At 36.9% G+C, this 22,463-nt stretch overlaps 1 protein-coding gene and 1 long non-coding RNA gene across 2 annotated transcripts; one reads left to right on the forward strand and one right to left on the reverse strand.

Annotated features, from left to right (window-relative positions):
* Nucleotides 1-688: 688 nt before the first annotated feature.
* Nucleotides 689-9,367, reverse strand: LOC139697724 (uncharacterized). Its single transcript, XM_071596548.1, has 4 exons — nucleotides 9,128-9,367; nucleotides 6,209-6,416; nucleotides 2,956-3,126; nucleotides 689-1,470 (listed from the first exon to the last, which is right to left on the reverse strand). Exons 2-4 carry the CDS (start codon nucleotides 6,323-6,325, stop codon nucleotides 1,369-1,371), a joined length of 390 nt encoding a protein of 129 aa, XP_071452649.1. The 5' UTR covers nucleotides 6,326-6,416; nucleotides 9,128-9,367; the 3' UTR covers nucleotides 689-1,368.
* An 8,194-nt stretch (nucleotides 9,368-17,561) lies between these two features.
* Nucleotides 17,562-21,761, forward strand: LOC139698037 (uncharacterized). The gene is made up of 3 exons (XR_011702841.1): nucleotides 17,562-17,670; nucleotides 18,057-18,143; nucleotides 20,825-21,761. It is a non-coding gene; the product is annotated as an uncharacterized lncRNA (long non-coding RNA).
* The last annotated feature ends 702 nt before the right edge of the window (nucleotides 21,762-22,463 follow it).

Raw genomic sequence — 22,463 nt, forward strand, 5'->3', positions numbered from 1 at the left:
AGCAGCCCTGTTGATCCGAAACTGGAGAGGTCATTTTGTCGTAATGCGTTGGGGAAAACGTTATTTAGCAATGCATACTCACCTTTTATATGTTTTTATGTTTGGACGAGGTCACGAATTTTTGTGCAAATTTTATGCCTTTACTACAGGAGGAATAATCGACTTTAAAACATGGACATATCGATTTAACCGCTGGGGAGTCATATAAATTCCTTTTTCTCGGAACGAAAGCTCCAGACACGATTGCTAAGAATCATTCATTCGGAATTAAATTGATGCAAATATCCTTTTGATGAATGCATGGAGAAGTATTCTGTGATTTTTTTATCTTCATAAAATAATTCTAAAATGCAAGTGAGTATTTCCTTGTCTATTTGAATACCGTATTGAATGTTTCCATTTCTTTTCTTTATCCATGCTTTACAGCTAATTTCATAAATTAAGTCATTAAATAAAGAGTAGACAGCAAATACCTTCAAGTTATACATATAATTGATTCTTGAAACTAAGTCCTTTTTTTGTATACGGCATTTAAGGATTTAGAACGGCAAAACTTTGCATTGGATATACGATATCTTCCAAGATTGTCACATATTTTGAGGCGATACTCCGTAATTTATATATTGGTACATATCAACACAATATCAGTGTATATAAATACAAATTATGCTCCATTTTATCAGAAGTATTATAATAATTTATTGTTCTTACATATTTACATAGTTTGTATGAGTATTTAGATGAAAAGGCGAAAATATGTCGTGATGATGAATGAATGCATGGAGTCGAACTACAATTCGAATTTCATGCAAATGGATTCTGTTCCTCCTACATGGAACAATGATTATACAAGATTCTACATTCAGAGCTTTCATTGAAGAAGCAATAAATTACTTGAAAAATGCCAAAGAGAAAAAAATTGTCTTCGATTGCTGGTATATGTTAATAATTTACATTTGCAATAGACTAATAGAAAGCTTGGATTGTTACCGATACAATTAAGGCGCATTTACATTGACGTTCCGTTAAATTACTAATTTTGGTGAATTTTTCAAGAATTATAGAAGCGACTTCAGCGTATCCCTGTTAGTAAAATTTCTGCCGCCAGGTGCAAAGATGGCAATTTAATGTTAGCTACAGCTATCTGAGGTTATCCTCTACTCTATCGCGATTAGCAAGTTAACTGAGTGGCGAAAAATGCCCAGTGTAAAAAGTTCGTTCACCGAATTAATTGGCGCGCTTTAATCATTTTTACGAGTATTTTCCCCACGGGTCCGTCACGAATTGGTGCCATTTTAACTAACAGCAGTATTAGCCGCTGTATACGCCATTGACTTATTTGTCTGCGCATCAGTGCACATAACACGCTCAACTAAAATCGCCGTTTTCCGCGGGCTTTGCTCCTTTGAAGAGACCGCCAACGACGCCGTTCATCAGGCCCTCAACCCCAGTTGCCACCGTTCCACGAATCTGAAATGATTTTTGAAGAAAGAATCTTTTTAGCTCTTCCATGAAAAAAATATCAAATAATTGAAAGACAGTAGTTATTTCATGAAATAAAAATTAAAGGTTGGAAATATTATTGGTGCTCTCTATCTACAAATTTTTCTCAAACACTGGAAACTAAGCTTTGATTTAATCCACTACAAAGGGAAAACCCCTTGGTGGAATATGGACTTTGGTTATTTTGCATTAATTAGACCGTAATCATTGGTAATTTACTCTTAAAGAGAGGAAAATTACTACGTTCCGCTGGCATTCATACTCATTTCATTTCAAGTGACCGCTATCTCTTTAGGAGTTAGTAAATCGATGTCTGCCTTTCATAGGGTTTTCACTCTATTGTGTAAATAAGACAATTCTCACTTACTAATTGATTGCCATACATTCATTTTTCAAAGACCATCGATTCATTACCTGGGGTTATAATTTCAGATGTGAATAAAAATGCATCGAATAGCATTTCCAAGAAAATGGGACACAATAACCATATAGTTTGAATGCACACTTATTGGAACGGTAGACTTCACCGACGAAAAATTCAAACAATAAAATCCGGGAAGTATAGATGGGAAAATTGACGCAGTAATTAAAGTGAGTATTCCAACGTGTGTGGGTAATGTTTTTTTTATATCTGTCTTGGCAATATCGCTCCACTCGGGAAATTTTTTAATGAGTAAATAAGATAAAATAAAGTACTTACAATATACAGGTTTGTATGTTTACCACCTAAGCGAATTGAGCATGGCTAACCCATGACTCCAATAGCTGCATACCATTCTATTATTAGCAATGGATAACTTTTTCCTATTATTATTAGGAAAATGACGTGGTTTGGTAATGAATTTAACCAATGTAATCAGCATCATTTGTTAATAGCTTATTATTGGTACTCTTAATAAAATAATATGAATGTAAACGCTTGATTTGGGAGTAAATTTCGGTAAATTAAGAAGTAGTAGTATTTAGGGGAGGCAACCGACAGCTGAGGTCATTTGCGCCATTATGGATTGGCAGGAAAGGATGAAGGGTGGAGAGAAACCCGGCGTCGGCGTTAGCCTACTCTTGTCGAAAGGCGCCGAGGGGTCCGCAGTTTAACGTCCCATCCGACGGACGGTATGCTCACTCAAAGTGCCCTCCATAAAGCATCTCAAGTAGGGATCAAGATACCACTGAAAAATATCTCTGGGTGGGAAACCAGCACGTTAGCTACCGCACCATCTCTATCCCCTTGGCAAATGAATCAATCAAGCTATAGCAGTTCTGCCTAAAGTTACTATCGCATGGCAGTACCTATAATATGTGCATGGTACAGTTAAAGCAGTCACACGCTATAAAAATGTATTGAAGAAAAATTTCGAAGCAAGCGATTCAATGCATCATTGTTTTTATATGTACGCAATTTTGTTACCAGGTGATATTTTTGAGAATAGAGTCTATTAAAGTGTCATTTACCGCTAATACTGTTTCCAGAAATGCTCCCAATCCTCTTTTTTCTTCAGTTCTTTTTATAATCCGTCTCTCCTTCCATGCGTCTCCAGTGTTTGGTTCATTTTTGGACTTATCTGTTGTTAAAACCACTCCTGATATCAGTATCGAAGGCCCGTCTTCTTTTTCCTTGATTTTCTGTATCAAATAAAAATAGAATTTAGTGAACTATCTCACTCACATTGATTGCATTTATAGTTAAACAATATTGTGTACTAAAATAAAATATATTAAATATAGTGCTATTTTCAATAAAAATTTCAAATTACCTATTATTTTACGATTAAAGCAGTAAGTATTTTATTTATAAACATCATTTATTAGTTTAGTAATTGATAAATAATTATTTGACAATAATCGCTGGGCAGAAGTAGTAATACTGAAGGGTTATTGTTGGGAATATTAAACCACGTAGATTACGCAAGTAGATAGTGTTACACATGTTTATTAATTACACTAAGACCATTCAAGAAGTTCTCTCGTTTACGTCGGTGTACTGCAACCGGGTCAGGTTGCAGTACACCGACGTTTCGATAGCTGACTCTGCCATCGTCTTCAGGGTGAAGTGATATTCCCTACAAGTGACTTCACCCTGAAGACGATGACAGAGTTAGCTATCGAAACGTAGGGAAAGTCACTTGTAGGGAATATCACTTCACCCTGAAGACGATGGCAGAGTCAGCTATCGAAACGTCGGTGTACTGCAACCTGACCCGGTGGGAAACCCGAGAGAACTTCTTGAATACCATACGCCGGGAAAACCTGAAATCCTACACCAAGATCATTATTTTTTGACACAAACCAACGAATTAGATATTAGAATAGAATATTTCGTTTGCATTTATCCTCTTGCGTTCACGTTTATGGCAATTGTGTATATCTTTGTTTGAAAATGTTCATTTAAAACTGGATTAATGTCATATTCTGAGGACCAAGGAAAGGAATGGCATAATCTATTGCTCACATATACATAGTATTAATTAAGCTGCATATGGAACATTTTATGTGAATAGATTTGGATCGCCTATTAATATATACTAAGTTAGCAAAATAAGGGCTTTTTAAGTCTTGATTTTACGTGTTTATGAGTAGAACTTTCCGAGGCCCTTTTAATCCGATGCTTTCTCTCTGTTGAGAGCCAGGAAAACAACCTTATTTGTTTTTAAAACCAAAAACAAATCAAAAGATAAAGATATTTATTAATCCTGCATCAATTTACAAATATTTACAAAATGAACGAAACTACGGGAACAAAGTCTCCCAGGTTGCGGGATACACTGTCAGGGAGTTCATTTATTTAAGACTAGCCCATATTAATAATTTGATACTAAGATATCTTTGTGAAATACATATGCTCGGATTTCATTAATTCATGCAGCAGAATTGGTTGTTTTTCGAGTGAACAATGATCACTCGGCGTTCGCCCTCGGTTAAGAAAAATTCGCCAAACCGTCAGGACTCCGATGACCTGTCTTCGCTAGTTTTACTTCGCTCCTTAAAAATTCTCACATTTACTCAACTTTCTTCATCATCCTCACTATTCTCTTTCCTATAAAAATAATGTCTAAATACTTCGAGTAAAACTTATTTACCAGTTTTGATATTTCAAGAGTATACATTCAAGTCTTGTCTATTACTGCACGTATCAACTTCTGAAGGTGAAGTTGGACGGAGAAAAACCTTCGTGCTCAAGGACTTTTGGTAGAGATACTAAGAGATGGATCAACTTTTATATTATCAATTTCATTTACTTTTGGAGAGGTATTGTGAGGAAATGGAACCCGTTCACTTTGGTGGAATAAAACACGTTCAGGTTTTCTTGTTGCTGATAACGAGGAATCATTCCAAATAAAAGACCCTTCCCATTCCCAAAAATTGTTTTTTCCCTGACTTTTTATTTGGCTCACTCTATTTTACAGAGCAAATTATATTGCTCCACTCTTTATGCACAACTTTATTTTTATACGCTAAAAGAAAGTGAATAAAACAATTTCTAAAATTATTTTCTCTTGGTCGAGTGGAATTTTCACGGCCATTCTATTTAAGCCGTATATATTATCGAAATCGTTATTAAGGTGTTAGACTTATCATTATTTTTCGAAAACAATAAAAAAACTAATGATGTATTGTAGCGTTAGGGACACGTTTTGGCATTTGGGGTGAGTTCACACATCGCAGGGGAAGGGTTGAGGAGTAATACGCAAGGAGTATGTTTTTCAGCACATCAGTAGACATCCAGAGGAGACGTCCGACGACTGACATCAATAGGAATTAGTTGGAAATTGGTATGGTAGATAGGTCTTTTAGGGAAATGGGGAAAGGGGAGAGAAACCCGGTATCGGAATTGAGACTTCTCTGAACGAAAGGTACCAATTGGTTGGCATATATTAAACGGACGATTTGCTTGCCTATGCGACGGGAGGAGTGGGAATTGAACTTGTGAACGGTCAAGGCGAGATCGGAATATTGCTGAGCTAATCATACGCCGCTGAGATACGAACTAGAGCCCTCAGAATGAATGGTAAATACTTTAACCTACCTTACCCACCAAATTCTTAAGTATTTTCCTCAGAGCAACAAAAATACTCGTCAGCCAGAATAAACACTTCGATGGAGTTCAGGAAAAATAATATCTTTGCTCTCTACAAAATAAACTTTATTCGTTGACTAGTTTCGTTTACAGTGTAACATCATCAGTACTAGATGTTACAGTGTAAACGAAACTAGTCGACGAATTAAGGTTTTTGTAGAAAGCAAAGATATTATTTTTCCTAAGTTAAAAATGGAATTCTACAAAGTTGAGGCCTCAACCATTCAGTGCATCAACTTCGATGGAGCTTTTTTACCTGCCCTCGGCTTCGCCAACTTCGCGATATTCATGCTATTTTCTCGCATTAACATATGCCATCCAGCAAATGGAAAAATAACAAAACAATTTGACGCCGAATATATTCACCCTCGAAAAGTCAGTTTTGGTATCTATAAGAGGCGTGGGTGATTAAAAAAAATATAACTACTCAGATATAGGGAAAAGGATGTGGGATCAGTGAGGGTGGATCTTAGTGAGGTGCGAGGAAGGTCTTTCGGACCCTTTTGGACCAGGTAGCCACGCAAGATCTCTACTCGCTCCAGCCTTGGGAGTGGGGTCGCGTGGTGCGTCATCATACCGCCACGCTCACCCGCGTCATCGAGCAGGCAGCGACGCGGCTGGTTCACTAACCTTCTCGTCCGCCGCCGCGGGTGGCGTCCCTAGGGCGCCCCCGAGTGACGCGGCGAAAACTGTCGGGATGATGAGGCAAGAGAGCGCGAGGAGAGCAATGGATGACTTGGGGGTCATTTCTTTCCCGATCTCTTTCTCGCTCAGCGATCCAACTCGGAGTGGCGATCGGTGACTGCTGACCTCAGGTCTGATTGGCGTCGTGGCCTGACTGTGGATTAAATATATCAAAATAACTGTGATAATTTTATAAGATATATTCAACCAAAGGCACTCAGGTAGTGAAACTTGCGCAGTGTCAGGATTCTGTCAGCGCTTGTAAGAGCTGCGTCATATTAAGTAAATATTTGTCGCCACTTGCATTATTGTAAACCATGGTTTAAATCTGCATGTTCACCTTTTCCATTCACGCCTGAAATTTACCTCCTTATTATGCAGGTAACCCAGCGTTCACCTCACTATATCATATTCTTCAGCACCCCGTCTGTCACAGAATGTCCTTCATCCCATTTTCTTTCCTTCCAACTTTTCCCGCGTCCAGCTCCTTTCCCCTATCCAATGGTAGGACTTTTTCCGTTTGCCTTCTTTTCATTTCACACATGTCATTTACGATATATAATTGATATATATATATATATATATATATATATATATATATATATATATATATAATTGATTATATTTAGTAAATATGACTAAAAATAGCCTCATTACAATAGGTATGCGCATGACGCAATTTTTACCGTCACTTATTGCACGCAGAAAATTGTGTTCTCAAAAGTAGATCTAGCATCTAGCACTCCAATGCTATGTGCGAATTGAGATCAGAAATTATAATTTCAGTTGCTAATAATTGGTTGCCGGTGTTGGAAGTAAAAGAAGGAAGGAAGAAGGAAGAAATTCTCTTCGTATCGAGGTTGATGCCTATGTTTCTGTAGTCCCTCTCGCAAAAATCGAAATCACGAAAATATTTTTCGAGCGTTCAGGCGCACTCTTTCAGGTTAATCTGACTGGCATTCTCAGCACAGCCTTTCTCTTCTGGAGATCCCCCAAGTGAAACAGCGTGCGTGTAATATTCTTATTTTTAATAATTTAATGTTGCCAATACATTTGTGTTAGTAACAACCTTGAAGTTGTCAAGATGTTTATTATTCTTGGAGTTGCTATGGACTGGAGTGGTCGATTACCTATTATTTTCAAACTCTCAGAGTATTCCACAATTAAATTTCCAATACCTCTCCGATAAGTCACCTTTTTAAAAATCACTGAAACTAGTAACTTTTTAATTATTTGTTGGTGTTGAAAAGTGTAATTTGTCGTTGCATTGTGAGGAGCGCCGGTGCAGTGATTAAACTGCTCAGCCCCGAGCGTTACATATCATCATACTGACTTATTTCTAAAATAAAAATATTTGAAGTATAAAGGAATTCCAAACCATTCCATATTAAACAGTCCATGACGTTGGTCTTACTCTAGAAATAATACCAACCCCAAACGTTAATGCAAGTGCCACAGACGCGTAACTCATCACGTGGAATATATATATATATATATATATATATATATATATATATATATATATATATATATATATATATTTTTTTTTTTTAAGGTAATCTACCGGTTAAGGTAGGTTTTTGGATGGACACAACTACCAAACAAATATTTTATAACTCCTAACAAAACACAAAACCCATCATCCTACTCTATAGCAGGTCCCTCTTCATCTCTGAGTACTTTCTTCCTCCCTTCATCCCGTGCAACATCCCTATCCTGTTCCTTCCCTTTCCTCTTTTGCCCAAAATTCTACCCTCTATCACAGTCTTCAACATCCCATTGCCGGTCAGCACCCCCTTCATCCACTTTTCCTGCCTCCATAGGATTGCTCCCAGCAAACCCCTCTCTTCGCCCACCATACCAAGTACTTCCTCGTTTGTTTTCTTTTCTGTCCATTTCACCTTCTCCATTCTTCTCCACACCCACATTTCAAAAGCCTCCAGTCTACGTCTATCCTCCTGCTTCAATGACCACGTTTCCGCACCGTACATAGCTACGCTCCATATCAAAGTTTTTACGAGTCTTTTCTTAACATCCTTACTCAAAGTCCCTGTCATCAACTCCCTCCTCCTTGTGAAAGCCTCTTTGCCTAGCGCAATTCTTCTCCTTACGTCCCTACTACTTTGACCGTGTTGGTCGAAAACACTACCGAGATACGTAAACTGTTCTACCTACTCTAGTTTTTGCCCTCCTATTTTAATGTTAAGCTTGGCCTTTTTCTTTCTAGAAAATCGCATAACCTTTGTTTTATTAATATTGATTCTCATCCCATACCTGTCGCACTGAATTTCCAATTCACTCAGCAATGCTTGCAGCCCCTTGGCTGACTGACAAACTAAAGGGTGGTCATCAGCAAACCTAACTGATTTTAAGAATTCCCCGCCCACTTTCGTTCCTACCTCTAGTTCTTCCCATGCCTCTTTGATCATTTCCTCCACATATACATTGAACAGCAACGGTGATAATGGGCAACCTTGCCTTACACCCCTTCCTAACACTGCCCATCCTGACTCCCCGTTTCCCACCCGCACCTGAGCAGTCTGAGACATATACAGGTTGCGGATTAGCCTCCTTTCCCTCCAATCTATTCCTATTTTCTGCAATATACTCATTAGTTTTTCCCAATTCACTCTATCAAACGCTTTATATATATATATATATATATATATATATATATATATATATATATATATATATATATATATATATATATATATAAGCCTGCATTGGTTCACGATGATGGGTAATATTTCAATTTTTTGGAACAAAAATTAAATGCCCAAGTGCGGGCTAACAACACAGTTTAATTTTAAATGTGATATTTTAGGTTTAAAGCACATTACAAACCTGACAGTGACAGCGTACCTGATGTTCCAGATCCCTCAATCCTTTGTTCGGCAGCTGCAGCCCGTACTCTTAAATTTTCTCCCGTGTTTCTTCACACTGTCCTATTGTTCTCCCCCGTTCCCTCGAGCAGACTCAACTGCTGCTGCAGTCTCCTTCTTTTAAAATTATGAAGCAGCTTCCTTTCAGTCTACTGTTCTTGTGAAAACTTCGGTTAAGAATATCGCGAACGTCCTCCCGCTTTTAACGCCAATCGGAGGGAGTCTTAATGACGCCGACGGTTCCCCGCCCACTTTTTGAGAATCCTCCCCCTTCGTGAAGCCTTTTTCTAAGAAATATAGGGCTTCCGCTGAGCCGCTTGCATTTTTTTTCACTGTAAAAAAGGAGTCCTCCCTGTAACCTGATCCTGCTACGCCCACTTTGCTCCTCATATGAGTCATACCCTGGGGAGTCCCACAACACATGTTTGAGAATCACCTTGTACCATGCCCGGGGAGGTATTTATATTTACTTCAGGTAGCATCTCTTAATTCTGGTCTAAAGGTGATATCTTCTGGTTAAATTTACTCAAGATTACTTTTCAAAGATGATGAAGGATACAAACATCGCAAAATGCGATTCTTTGCACATACTTCAATAACATTTATAATGCGTATAAGAGAGCGATGCAGCTGGTGTAGTTGATCGGTATACTGTCCTGAAACAGGTTTTTTTTCGACGTTTAAGAAATTTTAATTACTATCCACCGTTGCAACAGCGTGCTCTTAAATAGAGGGAATGTGAGTATACGTAAAAATTATAATCTTCAATAGTTGCAAAAATTTCATTATTCCCTATAGCGCGCACATATTCATGCATTGACCTGTAGAGAATGCTCCGATTGCAGATACCTTGCATCCCACGATTATTATTGCCTTTTCTATCGCCTATCTGTTATCTTTGGACTGTCTATACTTTCTGGGTCGTAAAGTGCTACTTCATTTTCGTTCTAAATAACCTCTTCCTTTGATTGATAAATGTGAATAAACACTATGCTATTTCTGTCTATTTTTTCCTTAATGTTTTAACATGTAGGTTGACGTATTAATTATATGATCAAAGAAGGATTATCGGATCGTGTAGCTTAATGTTTAGATACTTAATATATCCCTATAATTCAAACAGGTCTAACCGAATACATACGCTCATGAATTTTGACCAGTTCTCGTGAACACATGCAATGGTTAAAAGAATGGTCTTCTCTATTTGCGATTCTTTTTTCATCGTATAAACATATGAAGTGTAAATCATCTTCCATGATGCTCAAATTCATACGGGCTGTTCTTTGCTCATGTAGCGCAGAAATACGTAGGCATGATGGTAATAACCACATCGACTATTACGTCAAATTATTTTGCTCTGCCCGTTAAATACTCATGCTCCTGACCAGAAGTTAAGAATTTTTCAAGGTTTATTGTACATCTACCAATGTATATGCATTAAATTCCGATTACTAGTTGAGGGCCTATTCATTTTTATCCAACATTAAAAAGAATAATTGTAAAAAGACATTAATTATTTGCTAAATTTACAACTCTCCTATTTATGTGGAAGTCGAGGCGAGATAGATGGGTTAACATTTTTTGCTAATATCATTTCAAGAGTTTAGAGCTATAGGAATTTCAAACGGCGAGTGCTAAAACCGCCCACATTTCTTTATCTCTGACATTACTCGTGCGGGTAAATCTTTACTCGTCTATCACTTTTCACAACTTGGATTCGGTAATCATCCGAGTTGGATTAGCATGCAGGAACAGCTTACGTCAGATAAATGTTGCACTTCACTCCCGGCGCTCCCATTGCAGGCAGGCGGAGTCTAAATGTACTCACTACGATGGGGTCGATATCCTCAAGGTTTCTGATCAAGGAATTATCATCTTCAAACTGGTGACGACTGTTATCAAGCAGTAGGGCGCGAGCTGTTGACCTATCCACCACGCGATGGGTCACGCCACTAATCGTTAATAAGAAACCAATAGGAACGTTTTCCCTCGGGTAACAAGAATACGCTCACTATCACGAGTGGATCACTTGGGTGCGGTCAATAGTGCGACCGCACTTGCGATGGAAATTCCGAATGCTGGAAAACAGTCGCCCAATGGAATTCGTTGTGTGTATTACTCATGCACCAACTTGGAGGCTCCGTGGCAAGTTTTGAGAGAGAAACGCAGTATCTGAAGTCATTATCTCGGAAAAACAGAACGCTTTCCAATTGGGAAACGTGTTTTTCTTGTATTAAATATTGAGGTTTTCTGTTTTCGTGGATTTTGTACTTTCTGCTTGGAATAGCGAGCTGGTGTCCGTAGAGTGTGAAAATCTCCCAAATCAAGATTTTTTTAGACATTATTCATCTTCTCCAAAAAAACTTTTATCGTATACAAATGATGATCGACTTAAATATTATGGCTAAAATATTTTTGATTGCTGAAATTAAATATGTTTCAAACGTTCCCTGTGACATGATCGTAGAAATCACCGTTATATTAGCTCCACACTCCACTCTGACCTATTGCAGTCAATCTGAAGGGTGGAAAAGTAAATATAATGCGTGCGTATTGTGAATGCGGCCGACTCCCAAATATCAGATTACATTTTTTGGAGTAATTATTGGTGATTTTTTGACGCTGGGATTCCCATGGATTCGTTGAAAAACTATTGAATTGATTGAATCAAACGATTTAACAGGAAAAAAAATGGAAATAGATGCAAGTGACAATATTGAATGTCATATTATTGGCATACCTGTATTTCGTCGATGCAAAAAGATATCATAAGTTTGCGAGGCTTTCTTCTTACGAGAAAATTTATTTTTTCAAAACCCTTACCCTGCCGTCTAAGGACATTTATGGCTGTGTGAAAGAAAAGCCTGTATAGGATAGATGATAAGTATAGATGAGCGATAGTGAAGAGGATTAAAAGAACGTACCTATTTGAAAAGGATGCAAAAGTTTCCCGAAGTACGCGACCGTAATTTATGTAAGTGAATGGCTAAGGCCTTTAGAAATGCCTAAGACCCGAGAAAATGACCATAAATAACTACTGAAACTATCAACGACGATATGCAAACCTCACAAATAGGCAGTATAAGTATACTTTTGCGTAAAATCATTGAAAAAATATGGGTCGAAAAGAAAGAAGACGAATAAAATTTAATAAGAACGGTAAATGGGAAACATTTAATGATTACATATATAGTCCTTTATTACATGCATCATAGGTAAAAACTTCGGATGTAGCCACACACCATTTAGGTGGTATTCAGTGACAATTATTTTGGATCAAAGTGCTGATTATTTTCAAATAAAAATTCGAAATTATTATAATTAAGGCTTTTATTCTACCAATTCTATTTTATACTCTCATTTATTATGTAGGTCAAATACTAGGAACGGTTAGTAACAATTGTTGCCGTTTTTTATCAGTATATGTGTTTGAGGAATTGATTTCGATTTTGAGTGGCTGCCATTGTTGCTTCTTTGCAGAATTGGTTTTAAATGTTTTTATTAGATGAGTAACTGCTTGGATGCAATGCAGTCGTAAACCACGACCGAAATCTACAATAAGTCGTCATTATTTTTCAACAACTGCCTAAATTACCCTAAACGAGCCAATAAATTATTTACTGCTGCAAGGGCTGCTCGAGGAATCTGAAAATAAAGTAAGCATGTATTAATAACGAAAATTCATCATCGGAATAAGTTAATTAGTATTCTTATGTATTCTCAACTTGATTTATTTGGGATTATCTGAAAACTTTAACTACAGTCTTTTAAATATGGGTCAGAATAGGAAATAGCGATGGACTTTTGGGATTGAATACAGTACTTACATTTACTTCATAGCATGAAGTAAGTTGAAAATCGTTAGCGAAATTATTTAATATGCAAAGCTTGTTGAAAACTTAATGAGGATATTGCAATATTTTATTCATAATTAATTTTGCAATTATTTTATTCAGGAGAAATGTGACCTTAAAAATTTATTTTTCGCATTCTAATTGCCGTTTATACCAGTTTTATTCGGTAACTATTTAAATTTATTGGCAAAAAGAAGTTTAAAATGCAATTTCTGTGGGATGGTTTGCTTACAGCCAGAGCATTGTCAGCCGCTGTTTGTGAGTATATTTCAGTGGCCGGGATTACTAGGATGGGGCTTTGTGGAGCAGCCATTGCCATCAGTAAGATGGAGGCTAAAACAAATATCACCGCAAACTTGGGAGCCATTTTCATCTTTCCTCCAACTGTAAAAGAAGTTTTGAACCCAATTTTTAATGATTTTCACAAAAAGAAATTACAATCTCCGGGAAAAGGAAAATAATGAGTCAGGCCATGAGGACCAGGCCACTCCATGGTCACATTAGGACAATAGCCACCACTGACCGTTCCAGAAAAGGAATGGTCCGCTCAAATTAAGTGATCAGCATTATACGCTATAGATATCTCTGAATCAGATAGTCAGATGCAGTAAAAGTGAAGAAAAATAAAGGATTGGAGTGATTGCTAGATAGGAAGAGATGCCAAGAACAAATAATAAAATTGAAGATTTTAATTTGGGTGAAATAGTTGCTAAACCTTGAAATTTAATAATCTATCTTTCCTCAAGCTCAGGCTTTGTGTGAGATTTTTGTGATCCATCATCCAATATAGTGGCCGCGGAATGATTGGTACCGCTATATGACATATACTATTAAACCTACTGGCATGCTTGCTATATTAAGTTATTGTAACACATGCATAAAACTGTTTCTTTGATCGTTCTATTGGAACAGAATTGTTTACTTCCGTATTGTCCCCTTTGTGACCAATTGGTTCATTAATAATCGCCTTTGAAGTTCACATTGCTTCGGGAAGTATGCCGTGGACCAAAAACATTTTTTCGTTTAAAGAGAATATAGCCCTTCAAGCGTTATAGTACCCTGTGCTATAATCGAAGAAAATTTTTCATCGTAAGACAGTAATTCGTCATCCTCGTCGGCGGAAATGTTTCTGAAACTCATTAGCAGTATCCTCAAACACAATGAGCAAAACATTCAATAAATATGAGTGTGGAAATCATTCTCCATAGGAGGGACCCGGCATGTGTAGGTAAATTGTCAAATTTTGATTAAACCGGAAAGCATCAACGAGGTTGAGTCAAAAATGGTAGAAGGGGAAGGCGAATTTCTCCCCATTTGTTCGCCAACAAATTCAACTGTAAAACTTGTGTTTTCTCCCTGCGCCTGGCTTACGGGTGCCAACTATGTTAATCTTCCTAAATCTCCCCTTTGTCTTTTGAAAATACGATTGCCATGAATTTTCAAACTGACCACGGAATTTGCAGGAGCTCTATGATGTTTAAATATGTATTTTTCCTCTAGTACAGCATAATTAGTATCATTAATGCAGATCAAAATACATTTATCTTGAAGTAAAGTTAGTATGTATTGTTACTGTATCAAAAATTTAGCACTTGATGAGGTTCACGCATTCAAGGCTCAATTGGTTCCACTGTGAATAGAGGGTATTGATGGTGATACCATTCCTCGGCATTGAGTTCTGAGTACTGATTAATCCGCAGTGGCTGTGTACACATATGACCTAAGGTCGATGAGTTAAAAAAAAAGATTACTAAAGGTCGTATTTGTACGGTGGCTGTTTTCGTGGCCTCTTTTTGAAACAGAGTTGACAGTGTTGTATTATATTTCAACGAACAGAAAGCAATTATTTGCGCGATAACATATGCGTATCTGTGCTTAGCATCTTTCGTTTGCGTAGGCTAATGCGATGTCGAATTTCACTCAGTTCACTCACACCACCTTATTTCAACGTTTTCTCCACGATTCTTCCCCTCTAATTGATGGCGTGGCACCCTAATCGTAGGTAATTAAGCCTCTGTTCACATAGATAACCTGCGCGTTGTCTAAATAATTGAACAAAATCAAATTAGAGGAGACAAATGTTTGCCATAATATCAACCGTTCTCATTAGTGAGACACTGACGGAGGAACTTGTCAAATTAATAAAATCAAACTCAATCATGTTTTTCCGCGAGTGGAGAGTATGTCTAATTTTATTTTTACTGCTCTAATATGTTAATCAAAGAGAAATTAAGAATGTGGAACTTTCCCATATTGTCTTTTTTGATTGAAGGAAATAAGGAAAGTACTTACCCGTACAGAGGATGGTAAGTCCCGTGGATGTGCTCTCTGACTGGCTCCTTTCAAAAACCGAAATCAACTACGACCTAAAATGTTTAGAGTCCAGTATTTATTTCCCTTCTCCTTGTCCGATGCTTGCTAATGCGTCTGTTAGGACTTTCCTCGCTCGTAGTTATTTCCCCTCGAGCTAGTTCTGAGGTGGGCCAGACAGTGGGTGATACGTTCTATATTTGAGTTTAATTTTACTCTGAGGTCATCCCGTAGCTTGCTAACCGTTTTCATCCTTTTGTTTTGTTCTAGATGCTGGAATAAAATACATTTATTTTATTAAATTATCGGCTATGAGTGACGCTTTCTTCGTGTAAATTATCATTCAGGCAAATTTTGACGCACTAGCAGGTGTTTTTCGGCTGGACCATCACCCAGAGCTTCCTAAAATTTCCACAAATAAGGAAAATCTGGACTTTACAGGTATAGGGAGACATATGACCTTTAACTGATTTTCTCGTGGAGAATTGTGCCAGTTGATTTTTCGGGAATTCTAATTACTTCAGAAGTTTAAGGAATTCATGAATCACCAAAATATTTCCTTGTTAACATGTTTTCCCAATAACCTGATTCACGTTATGGTGTTGTGATGTCAGATTTTGATGCTAAATGGTAAGTATTCATGGCGATGGTCTAAATTCTATCGAAGCAAAACAATCTACTAAAGCTTACAAAATGGCTGCACCATAAAAGCTTGACGAAGGCTTCAGGCTTTACAGCCTTCAAGTTCATCATCAATGAATGTATCTGTCAGCACTCACTTAATGCTCAGCTTTTCATTAATGTTATCTTAATCAAGTAGCGACCATGGAATGTTACATCAGAATAGTTTGCATTCACGAATTTTAAATTAAGGATTACCGCCCTTACTTTGCATTTCATCTTAGTAGGGTATTTAAAAATGAATTTATAAGATTCATATCTTACATACTTGTTTTATAGTTCCTAAGAATTCGTAAAATTAAAGCAAATGTTTTCATACTACGGAAGAAATAATGATAGGATCTGCTGATGGACGTCGCCTTTGAGAAATAATACAAAAAATGCAGAAGGATAAATATTGCTTATGATGCCATTTTACAGATGTGTTCTAATATATTTTTGAGGTATGTTTCACCTTAAGGTACGTTAAAATTGAATGGATCTCTTATGAAATATAATCTAAGTATTTTATGAGACCTTTTGTTCGAGACTGGTAAACGGCAGTAACTGAATATCAGTTATTAATTCCCGCCGGATATCTTGAGAGTCACTGAGGTGAAAGAAAAGAGTTCCTTATCATCATTGACTTTTTATTGAGCTGCGAATAACTTAGATTGCATATATTTAGTCTTATCGACACGGAATAGAAGGTTTAACGAACCAAACTATTGCTGCTATGGTGAAAAGTTGATCGACACAATGATGCATATGCATACTGCTTTATTCGATTTTCTATTAGCGTGCACTTTTTGACCCTTTTCTTGGAAATTCCCGATTGGGAACAGGTTGTCAAAGGTTCATGTCTACGGCAGCTAAAAAGGCTATTAATTTCATTGACACACACTGTAAAGTTGATGCCTTTAAAAATTTTGAAATCTGATTAGAATTTTGTTGGAATCGAGCATCCGAAAGTGAATATTAAATGGATGTTGAACGATTTTGTTTCCTTACAGATTTTCTTGTTTCAAACTGCAGAGGTGTTAACATTTTTTTATATTTAACTGAGAAATAGTTATGGCAGTGCTTTACCGAACAACTTATTTGCCGTTCGTTTTTAGGTAAATCTTTAGGATCTATTTTTCTCTCTTCAACGAAATGCGAGAGGAAGAAGTAACGGAGGAAAAGTGGATGTAGCGTCAGCTAGATGATTACATATTTGTGTCAAGATTTTTTTCGTCACTTAAACGTAGTTATTATAGGTTAAGCCTTTAAATTCAGGAGCAATCGGCGTGAAACTATTCGCGATGTAAAACAATTTCAAATGCTTGTCTTTGGAGCAATTTCTATATTCTTCACTGACAATGGCCTCGCGGTCCACCACAGTATCCTCATATTTCCTGCATCGCGAGTCGCTTGGAAATTCAAGGCCATTGCCACGGACCGACTCCAGCTGGATACTCGATTGGAACTGGTTTAAGGATTGCCTTCAGCCGTGATTTTGGTGGCATCCCTCTCTTTGAGGAGTAATTGACCGTTCATATAAAGAGGGCGAGGACAGGCATCGATTGCATTAAAGCACATCCTCTAGGAAGAAGAGGACATGCCTTCGACGTTCCTGGTGTTTGTGGTCACAATGGCAGCGCTTGCGTATTTGGCGCAAACGGCTCCGGTGCTGCTGATTCGAAAGGATCCTAGTGTGGCAAGTTGAATTAGTTATTATTTTTAACATTTTTCCGCCAATTTATTATTAAACGCATTAAATCTCATAGCTTAAAAAATACTAGTTTACCATAATTTATTTTGAAGAAAAAGCTATCGATAAATCATTTTTTTATTTTTAATTTGTTGAATGTAACTGTATATTTTATCTGAAGAAGGTTTCATGCAACGAAATAGAAATATGTTTTTATTAATGCATACAGGAATCTGGAAATAAATGTTTTTGATTTCCTTGATAAACAACATTCCTTCCAAGCAATCTTGTTTACTTGTATTTTTTTCCGCGTACGGTTTAAAGGAAAACTTTCTCCAAATCTTGTATCACGATGTAGAAAGTGAGTTTTGTTTTATTTCTGGAAATTTCAGGTTTATTTAAGCCAGAACGAAGACCTCCCTGTACAAGTGCAAGGGAAGCAAATTCCAGTAGACTTCATTATAAATCAATCGCTCTCAGTAAGTATTTGATTACATTTCAAAGTATTTTTAAGCGGGTCATAGATTGTGCATTAAGATTTACCATCAGTGGACTCTGATAGCGGTCAGGAGAAAATGACTCAAGTGAATCAATTAGTGATATCGCTTCGTCCAATATGAAATTTGTGCATTAACACTTCTCAAGGCGCCGCATATTTGCGTAATTGCGCAGTTTGTAAATATTTGTCCTTGCAAGTGGTTTTGATACAAAACTATTGTGGTGTGTTTTCTTTTGGGTTAACCTGGGTCATTTGGCGCTGTGAAAAGTCTAGTGTGTTTCTTATGAAATATTCTTGGATTCAAGTGGAGTTGGTGTTTATATCTTATGTTAAATATTCCAGTGGGAAATCTGAGATCGCTTTTAATGTAACACTTTCAATTCAAACCCTTTCACTTCGCCCCTTTTATACTGTGTGGCTTGAATAAAATCTTTTAATTCATGGGGCTTCAGTCATGTTTTTGAATAGCCTCGACATTGAGGTCAACTCAAGCTTCAGTTAACTTTCATTACTCGTGCATGGAATCGAATTATTCTTCCAAGATTTACACCATTTTTTGTCAATCGTTTGCTCAAATGTCCCTGTAGAATAAAAGTTATTGAATATCATAATTTTAGTAAGACTACCGTTCTTTCCGTGCGTAAATGTATTAAAACTAAGGCAAGAAAAAATATCGCGAAAGAAAAAATGTATAAGTGAAAGACAGTGTTTAACAGAAGGAAAACAGAAGTTTTATATGACTTGAGTAAGTGGTTTATTCTTGGGTTTACGTTATCAATGAACTGTTTATGGTAACCAATTTTGTAAGACCTTAAAAGTAATTGGATGGCAATGAAGTGAATAAAGATATTAAATAGGATTATATAACATGACAGGATTATTTTGATTATGCGACTCATATGACGAAATTCTTTGGGTGATTCATTTTTACCGAAATACAGGACAGTCTGACCACCAACCCGTAGACGGTCTATTTCCTAATAATCGACTCATATTTTATAATTTGATCTACACGTGCTAAAAATTAAGTTTTATGCAATTAGCCTGCTTCTATGGAGTTATCGCATGGGCTTAAAGAATGTTGCTGAAACAAGAAGAAATTACGCGTCTGTCGCTCTAATTGATTTATTTTATTTTAATGTTTAAAAGAAAATGGGGAGATATAAATGTGAAAGCATTTTAATTCGGAGAATTTTCTACGAAAATGACTATGGTGTTCTGCAGGAGAAATCATGCACGTTGAAATGCCGTCATGTACCTTAGGTTTAAGGATGATCTATGGAAATTCGTCATTATTCATGTGGATGGAAATACTTTTGATGAGCAGTAATGATCTTACTTTAAATTCTCAACCACCTTACCATATACCTCCGGGTTCTGTTATCATGCCTACGCATTGCAGTTAGTACCGGGTGTCTAGGTGAAACCTTCTCCGCACATTGGAATTAAAAACATTCCCAAGAAAGTATGATTTCAAATAGAACATCAGCATAGTATGAGTTTTCCATAGAATGTTACGAAGAGGTCCAAAGCATCGTAATCTTTGTGTTACTAGGTACTTTAATTCCAAGCCATACAAGAACAATGAGTTCTAAATCCAATTATCTGTAGCTTTTACTAATTTACTGTAATTTTCATTATTTACCGGAGTTAGTGAAGCTCGAAGTCGTTTCGGAATGCAGAAAATTCGTCTTGGAGTATGCAACATTGCTTTGCCATTAGACGTCAGGATGAAATATCAAGCATACAGTTCGTCTTCCTCCCAGCCGTGGGCAATATGAGAAACGTAGAGACTATTTCTGATAGAATCGAATACTATCCTATGGAAAGTAAAGTTTTCACCGGACGGAACGATGAATAAATTCCAACGCCACTTGTATGGCTAGAGACTCGGCACACGGCTCGACACTGATAACGCCTAAAGAGAGTGAACATGATCCCGTTTTAACAACTGTAATTTCTATCAGGTGCTTGCCATCCCCACATATCGTGAGATACTTGCTAAATGAGATATACTTTTGCTTGCACGTAAGTTTTCTTGACACTTTTTGGCGTGTCTGTTGTGCCTTGAACGATTTACAGAATGAGAAATGGTGCAATCGAATAAATTTAGCACCTCGTGCAAGGTTTAGCCATTCTAAAAGACTCACGAGTGCATTCCAGCGTTAAACCTGTTTCCAAAATAAATAAAAATATTTTCTCCCATGATAATTTTATTCACTTCACGTTTATTTCTTCTTCCCATTTAATGCAAAAAAATAATTAAAGTACGTAAAAGCTATTAACGGATTATTCCTCTTATTTCACTAACATTCTATCATCAGTCCCTGAAAGATAGAAGGTGACTACCCCAGTAAATCCCTTCAAATTTAAGTGTGACTGGTGAGTCAATTGACGATTTAGTATATAAATATTAACCGATTTGTTTTAAATTTTATTCGCCTTATTAATGTGATGGAAAAATGTCCAAGGCATCCCTAATTTCAGTAAAAATAAATCATCCTAATTGGTATCCACGATGCCGATGTAAAACTTTTAATATGATATTCGCAAAAACTTCATTTTTTAGGGCATGTAAATTTTCAAACAACTTAGAATGATCTAAATTTATTGTATTTTTAATAATTGAGTCATTGATTATTTTTTATTATCTTTTTTCAGATACCGATTGCAATTTTGCAATCACTACAAGTATATCTCACCAACATCACAAAATCAACGTCTGCTCATGCCGAGAGTAACCGCCCGCCGTTTATGTTATAATAAAACATTTCCAAAGATATTTTACATCAACTTTATTTCGTCAACTAAATATTTTTGGTATCATCAGCATGGAAAGTGTGTTTTCTGTATTTGAACTTTGACTGCTGTTAATTTGGAATATTTTTCATTTTTCTCTAACTCCCACAAAATCCGTGATTTCACAAGCATTGCGTGGTATGAAGTGTCACAGTAAGAAGTCATCGGGCGCTATTAATGAATCCGCTGGGTAGCACCAATGGCCATCTGGTAGCGTGAAAATTAATCGATACGAGAATTTCTCTCACCCATGTGTGTTACTCGTAGGAGGGGTTTCATCTCACTCAGTTTCATCTCACCACGAGATTCGTCACTCCCCGATGGGCCTCTGTAGCGAAAGGCTCACAAAGAGGTTGAGCTTTCGATTCGATTTTTTCTTGATGACCATTCGTGACGAAGGCGTCGGGAGCGAGTGGTAGAGAACGTGAGCAGCTTTTTGACTTGAGACAGGGAATTTCTTTCAATGCCATCTCGGTTGGCAAAGCATCCTTCTCAATGGCTTCGTCTGATTAGAAAAAATTCTCTTGCGAAAAAGGTTATCATGGAACACATTTAATTATTTGTCTTGATGTTTTTTTGCAATTCTAGTTTATACAGAGATGCTTATTCTGTTAGGAAATTTGTTTTCACACTTGTATCGAGGCCGCGATTAATGTATTATCTTCTTGCTTAGTCTTTAGTTATCTTCATTATATCTAAGTCACTTGAAGCATTTGGCGTGTGAAGGCAGAGACGTTTCGTTGGAAGCAAACTCAAGTGTCATTGTTCCAATACAATCAATGCAATAATCTATAAAATAATTCAAGCACCCTAGATAGATATTGGAGGTATGAGTTCGCTGCTTATCTCTATTGTGTCCGTGAGAAGTGAAAATACCTGACGTATTTGATGAACTAGTCAGTTGACACAACATTTTTATCGGCGCACTATGACATTTATTTTTTCGATGTCATTTCCAACAATAAAAAATGCCTAAGGTGCATCTTTAATCAGGACCGATGGTTTATATAATCCGTTATGTGATCAGTGGTACATATAACGTCATATTATCTAAGTACTGAGCCAAAAAAACGTCTACTGTAACCTCAACAATTAAACTTCATAGAGATTGCTTATATAAAAATGTATTTTAAAATCCTGGGACTACAACGGCCAATGACCTGAACAAATTTTAAGCCTTTGATATGGAGAATGATCTGGTACTTTCCCGGCGAATAATGTTTTCCAAGATTATTCGGGTCTCCCACCGGGTCCACGAACGAACCCTACGAACGTGGACCCGGTGGGAGACCCGAATAATCTTGGAAAACTTTGATATGGAGAGTAACGTTGAGCTGCTGAATTAGTTCCTGAGAGAAAAGTGTGAGCCTAAATTGTGTATATATGTTATGGTAAACGTAGCAAAAAATGAGATAGGCTGAAAAGAAGTGAGAGAGTAAATGTATGTATGAGTTAATATTGGAGAGATAGAGGAATTTGTGGGTGAAGCGTTTAGGGGTAT

This window comes from Hetaerina americana, unplaced genomic scaffold (genome assembly GCF_022747635.1).
Source record: "Hetaerina americana unplaced genomic scaffold, ioHetAmer1.1.p SCAF_8, whole genome shotgun sequence".
NCBI classification, from domain to species: domain Eukaryota; kingdom Metazoa; phylum Arthropoda; class Insecta; order Odonata; family Calopterygidae; genus Hetaerina; species Hetaerina americana.

Coding starts and splice junctions, on each gene's coding strand:
- LOC139697724 (XM_071596548.1), bottom strand. CDS start 6,325: ATGACCCCCAAGTCATCCATTGCTCTCCTCGCGCTCTCTTGCCTCATC. Junction 3,127..6,208: donor CCGCGGCGGCGGACGAGAAG/GTTAGTGAACCA, acceptor TATTTGATACAG/AAAATCAAGGAAAAAGAAGA. Junction 1,471..2,955: donor TTCTGGAAACAGTATTAGCG/GTAAATGACACT, acceptor AAATCATTTCAG/ATTCGTGGAACGGTGGCAAC.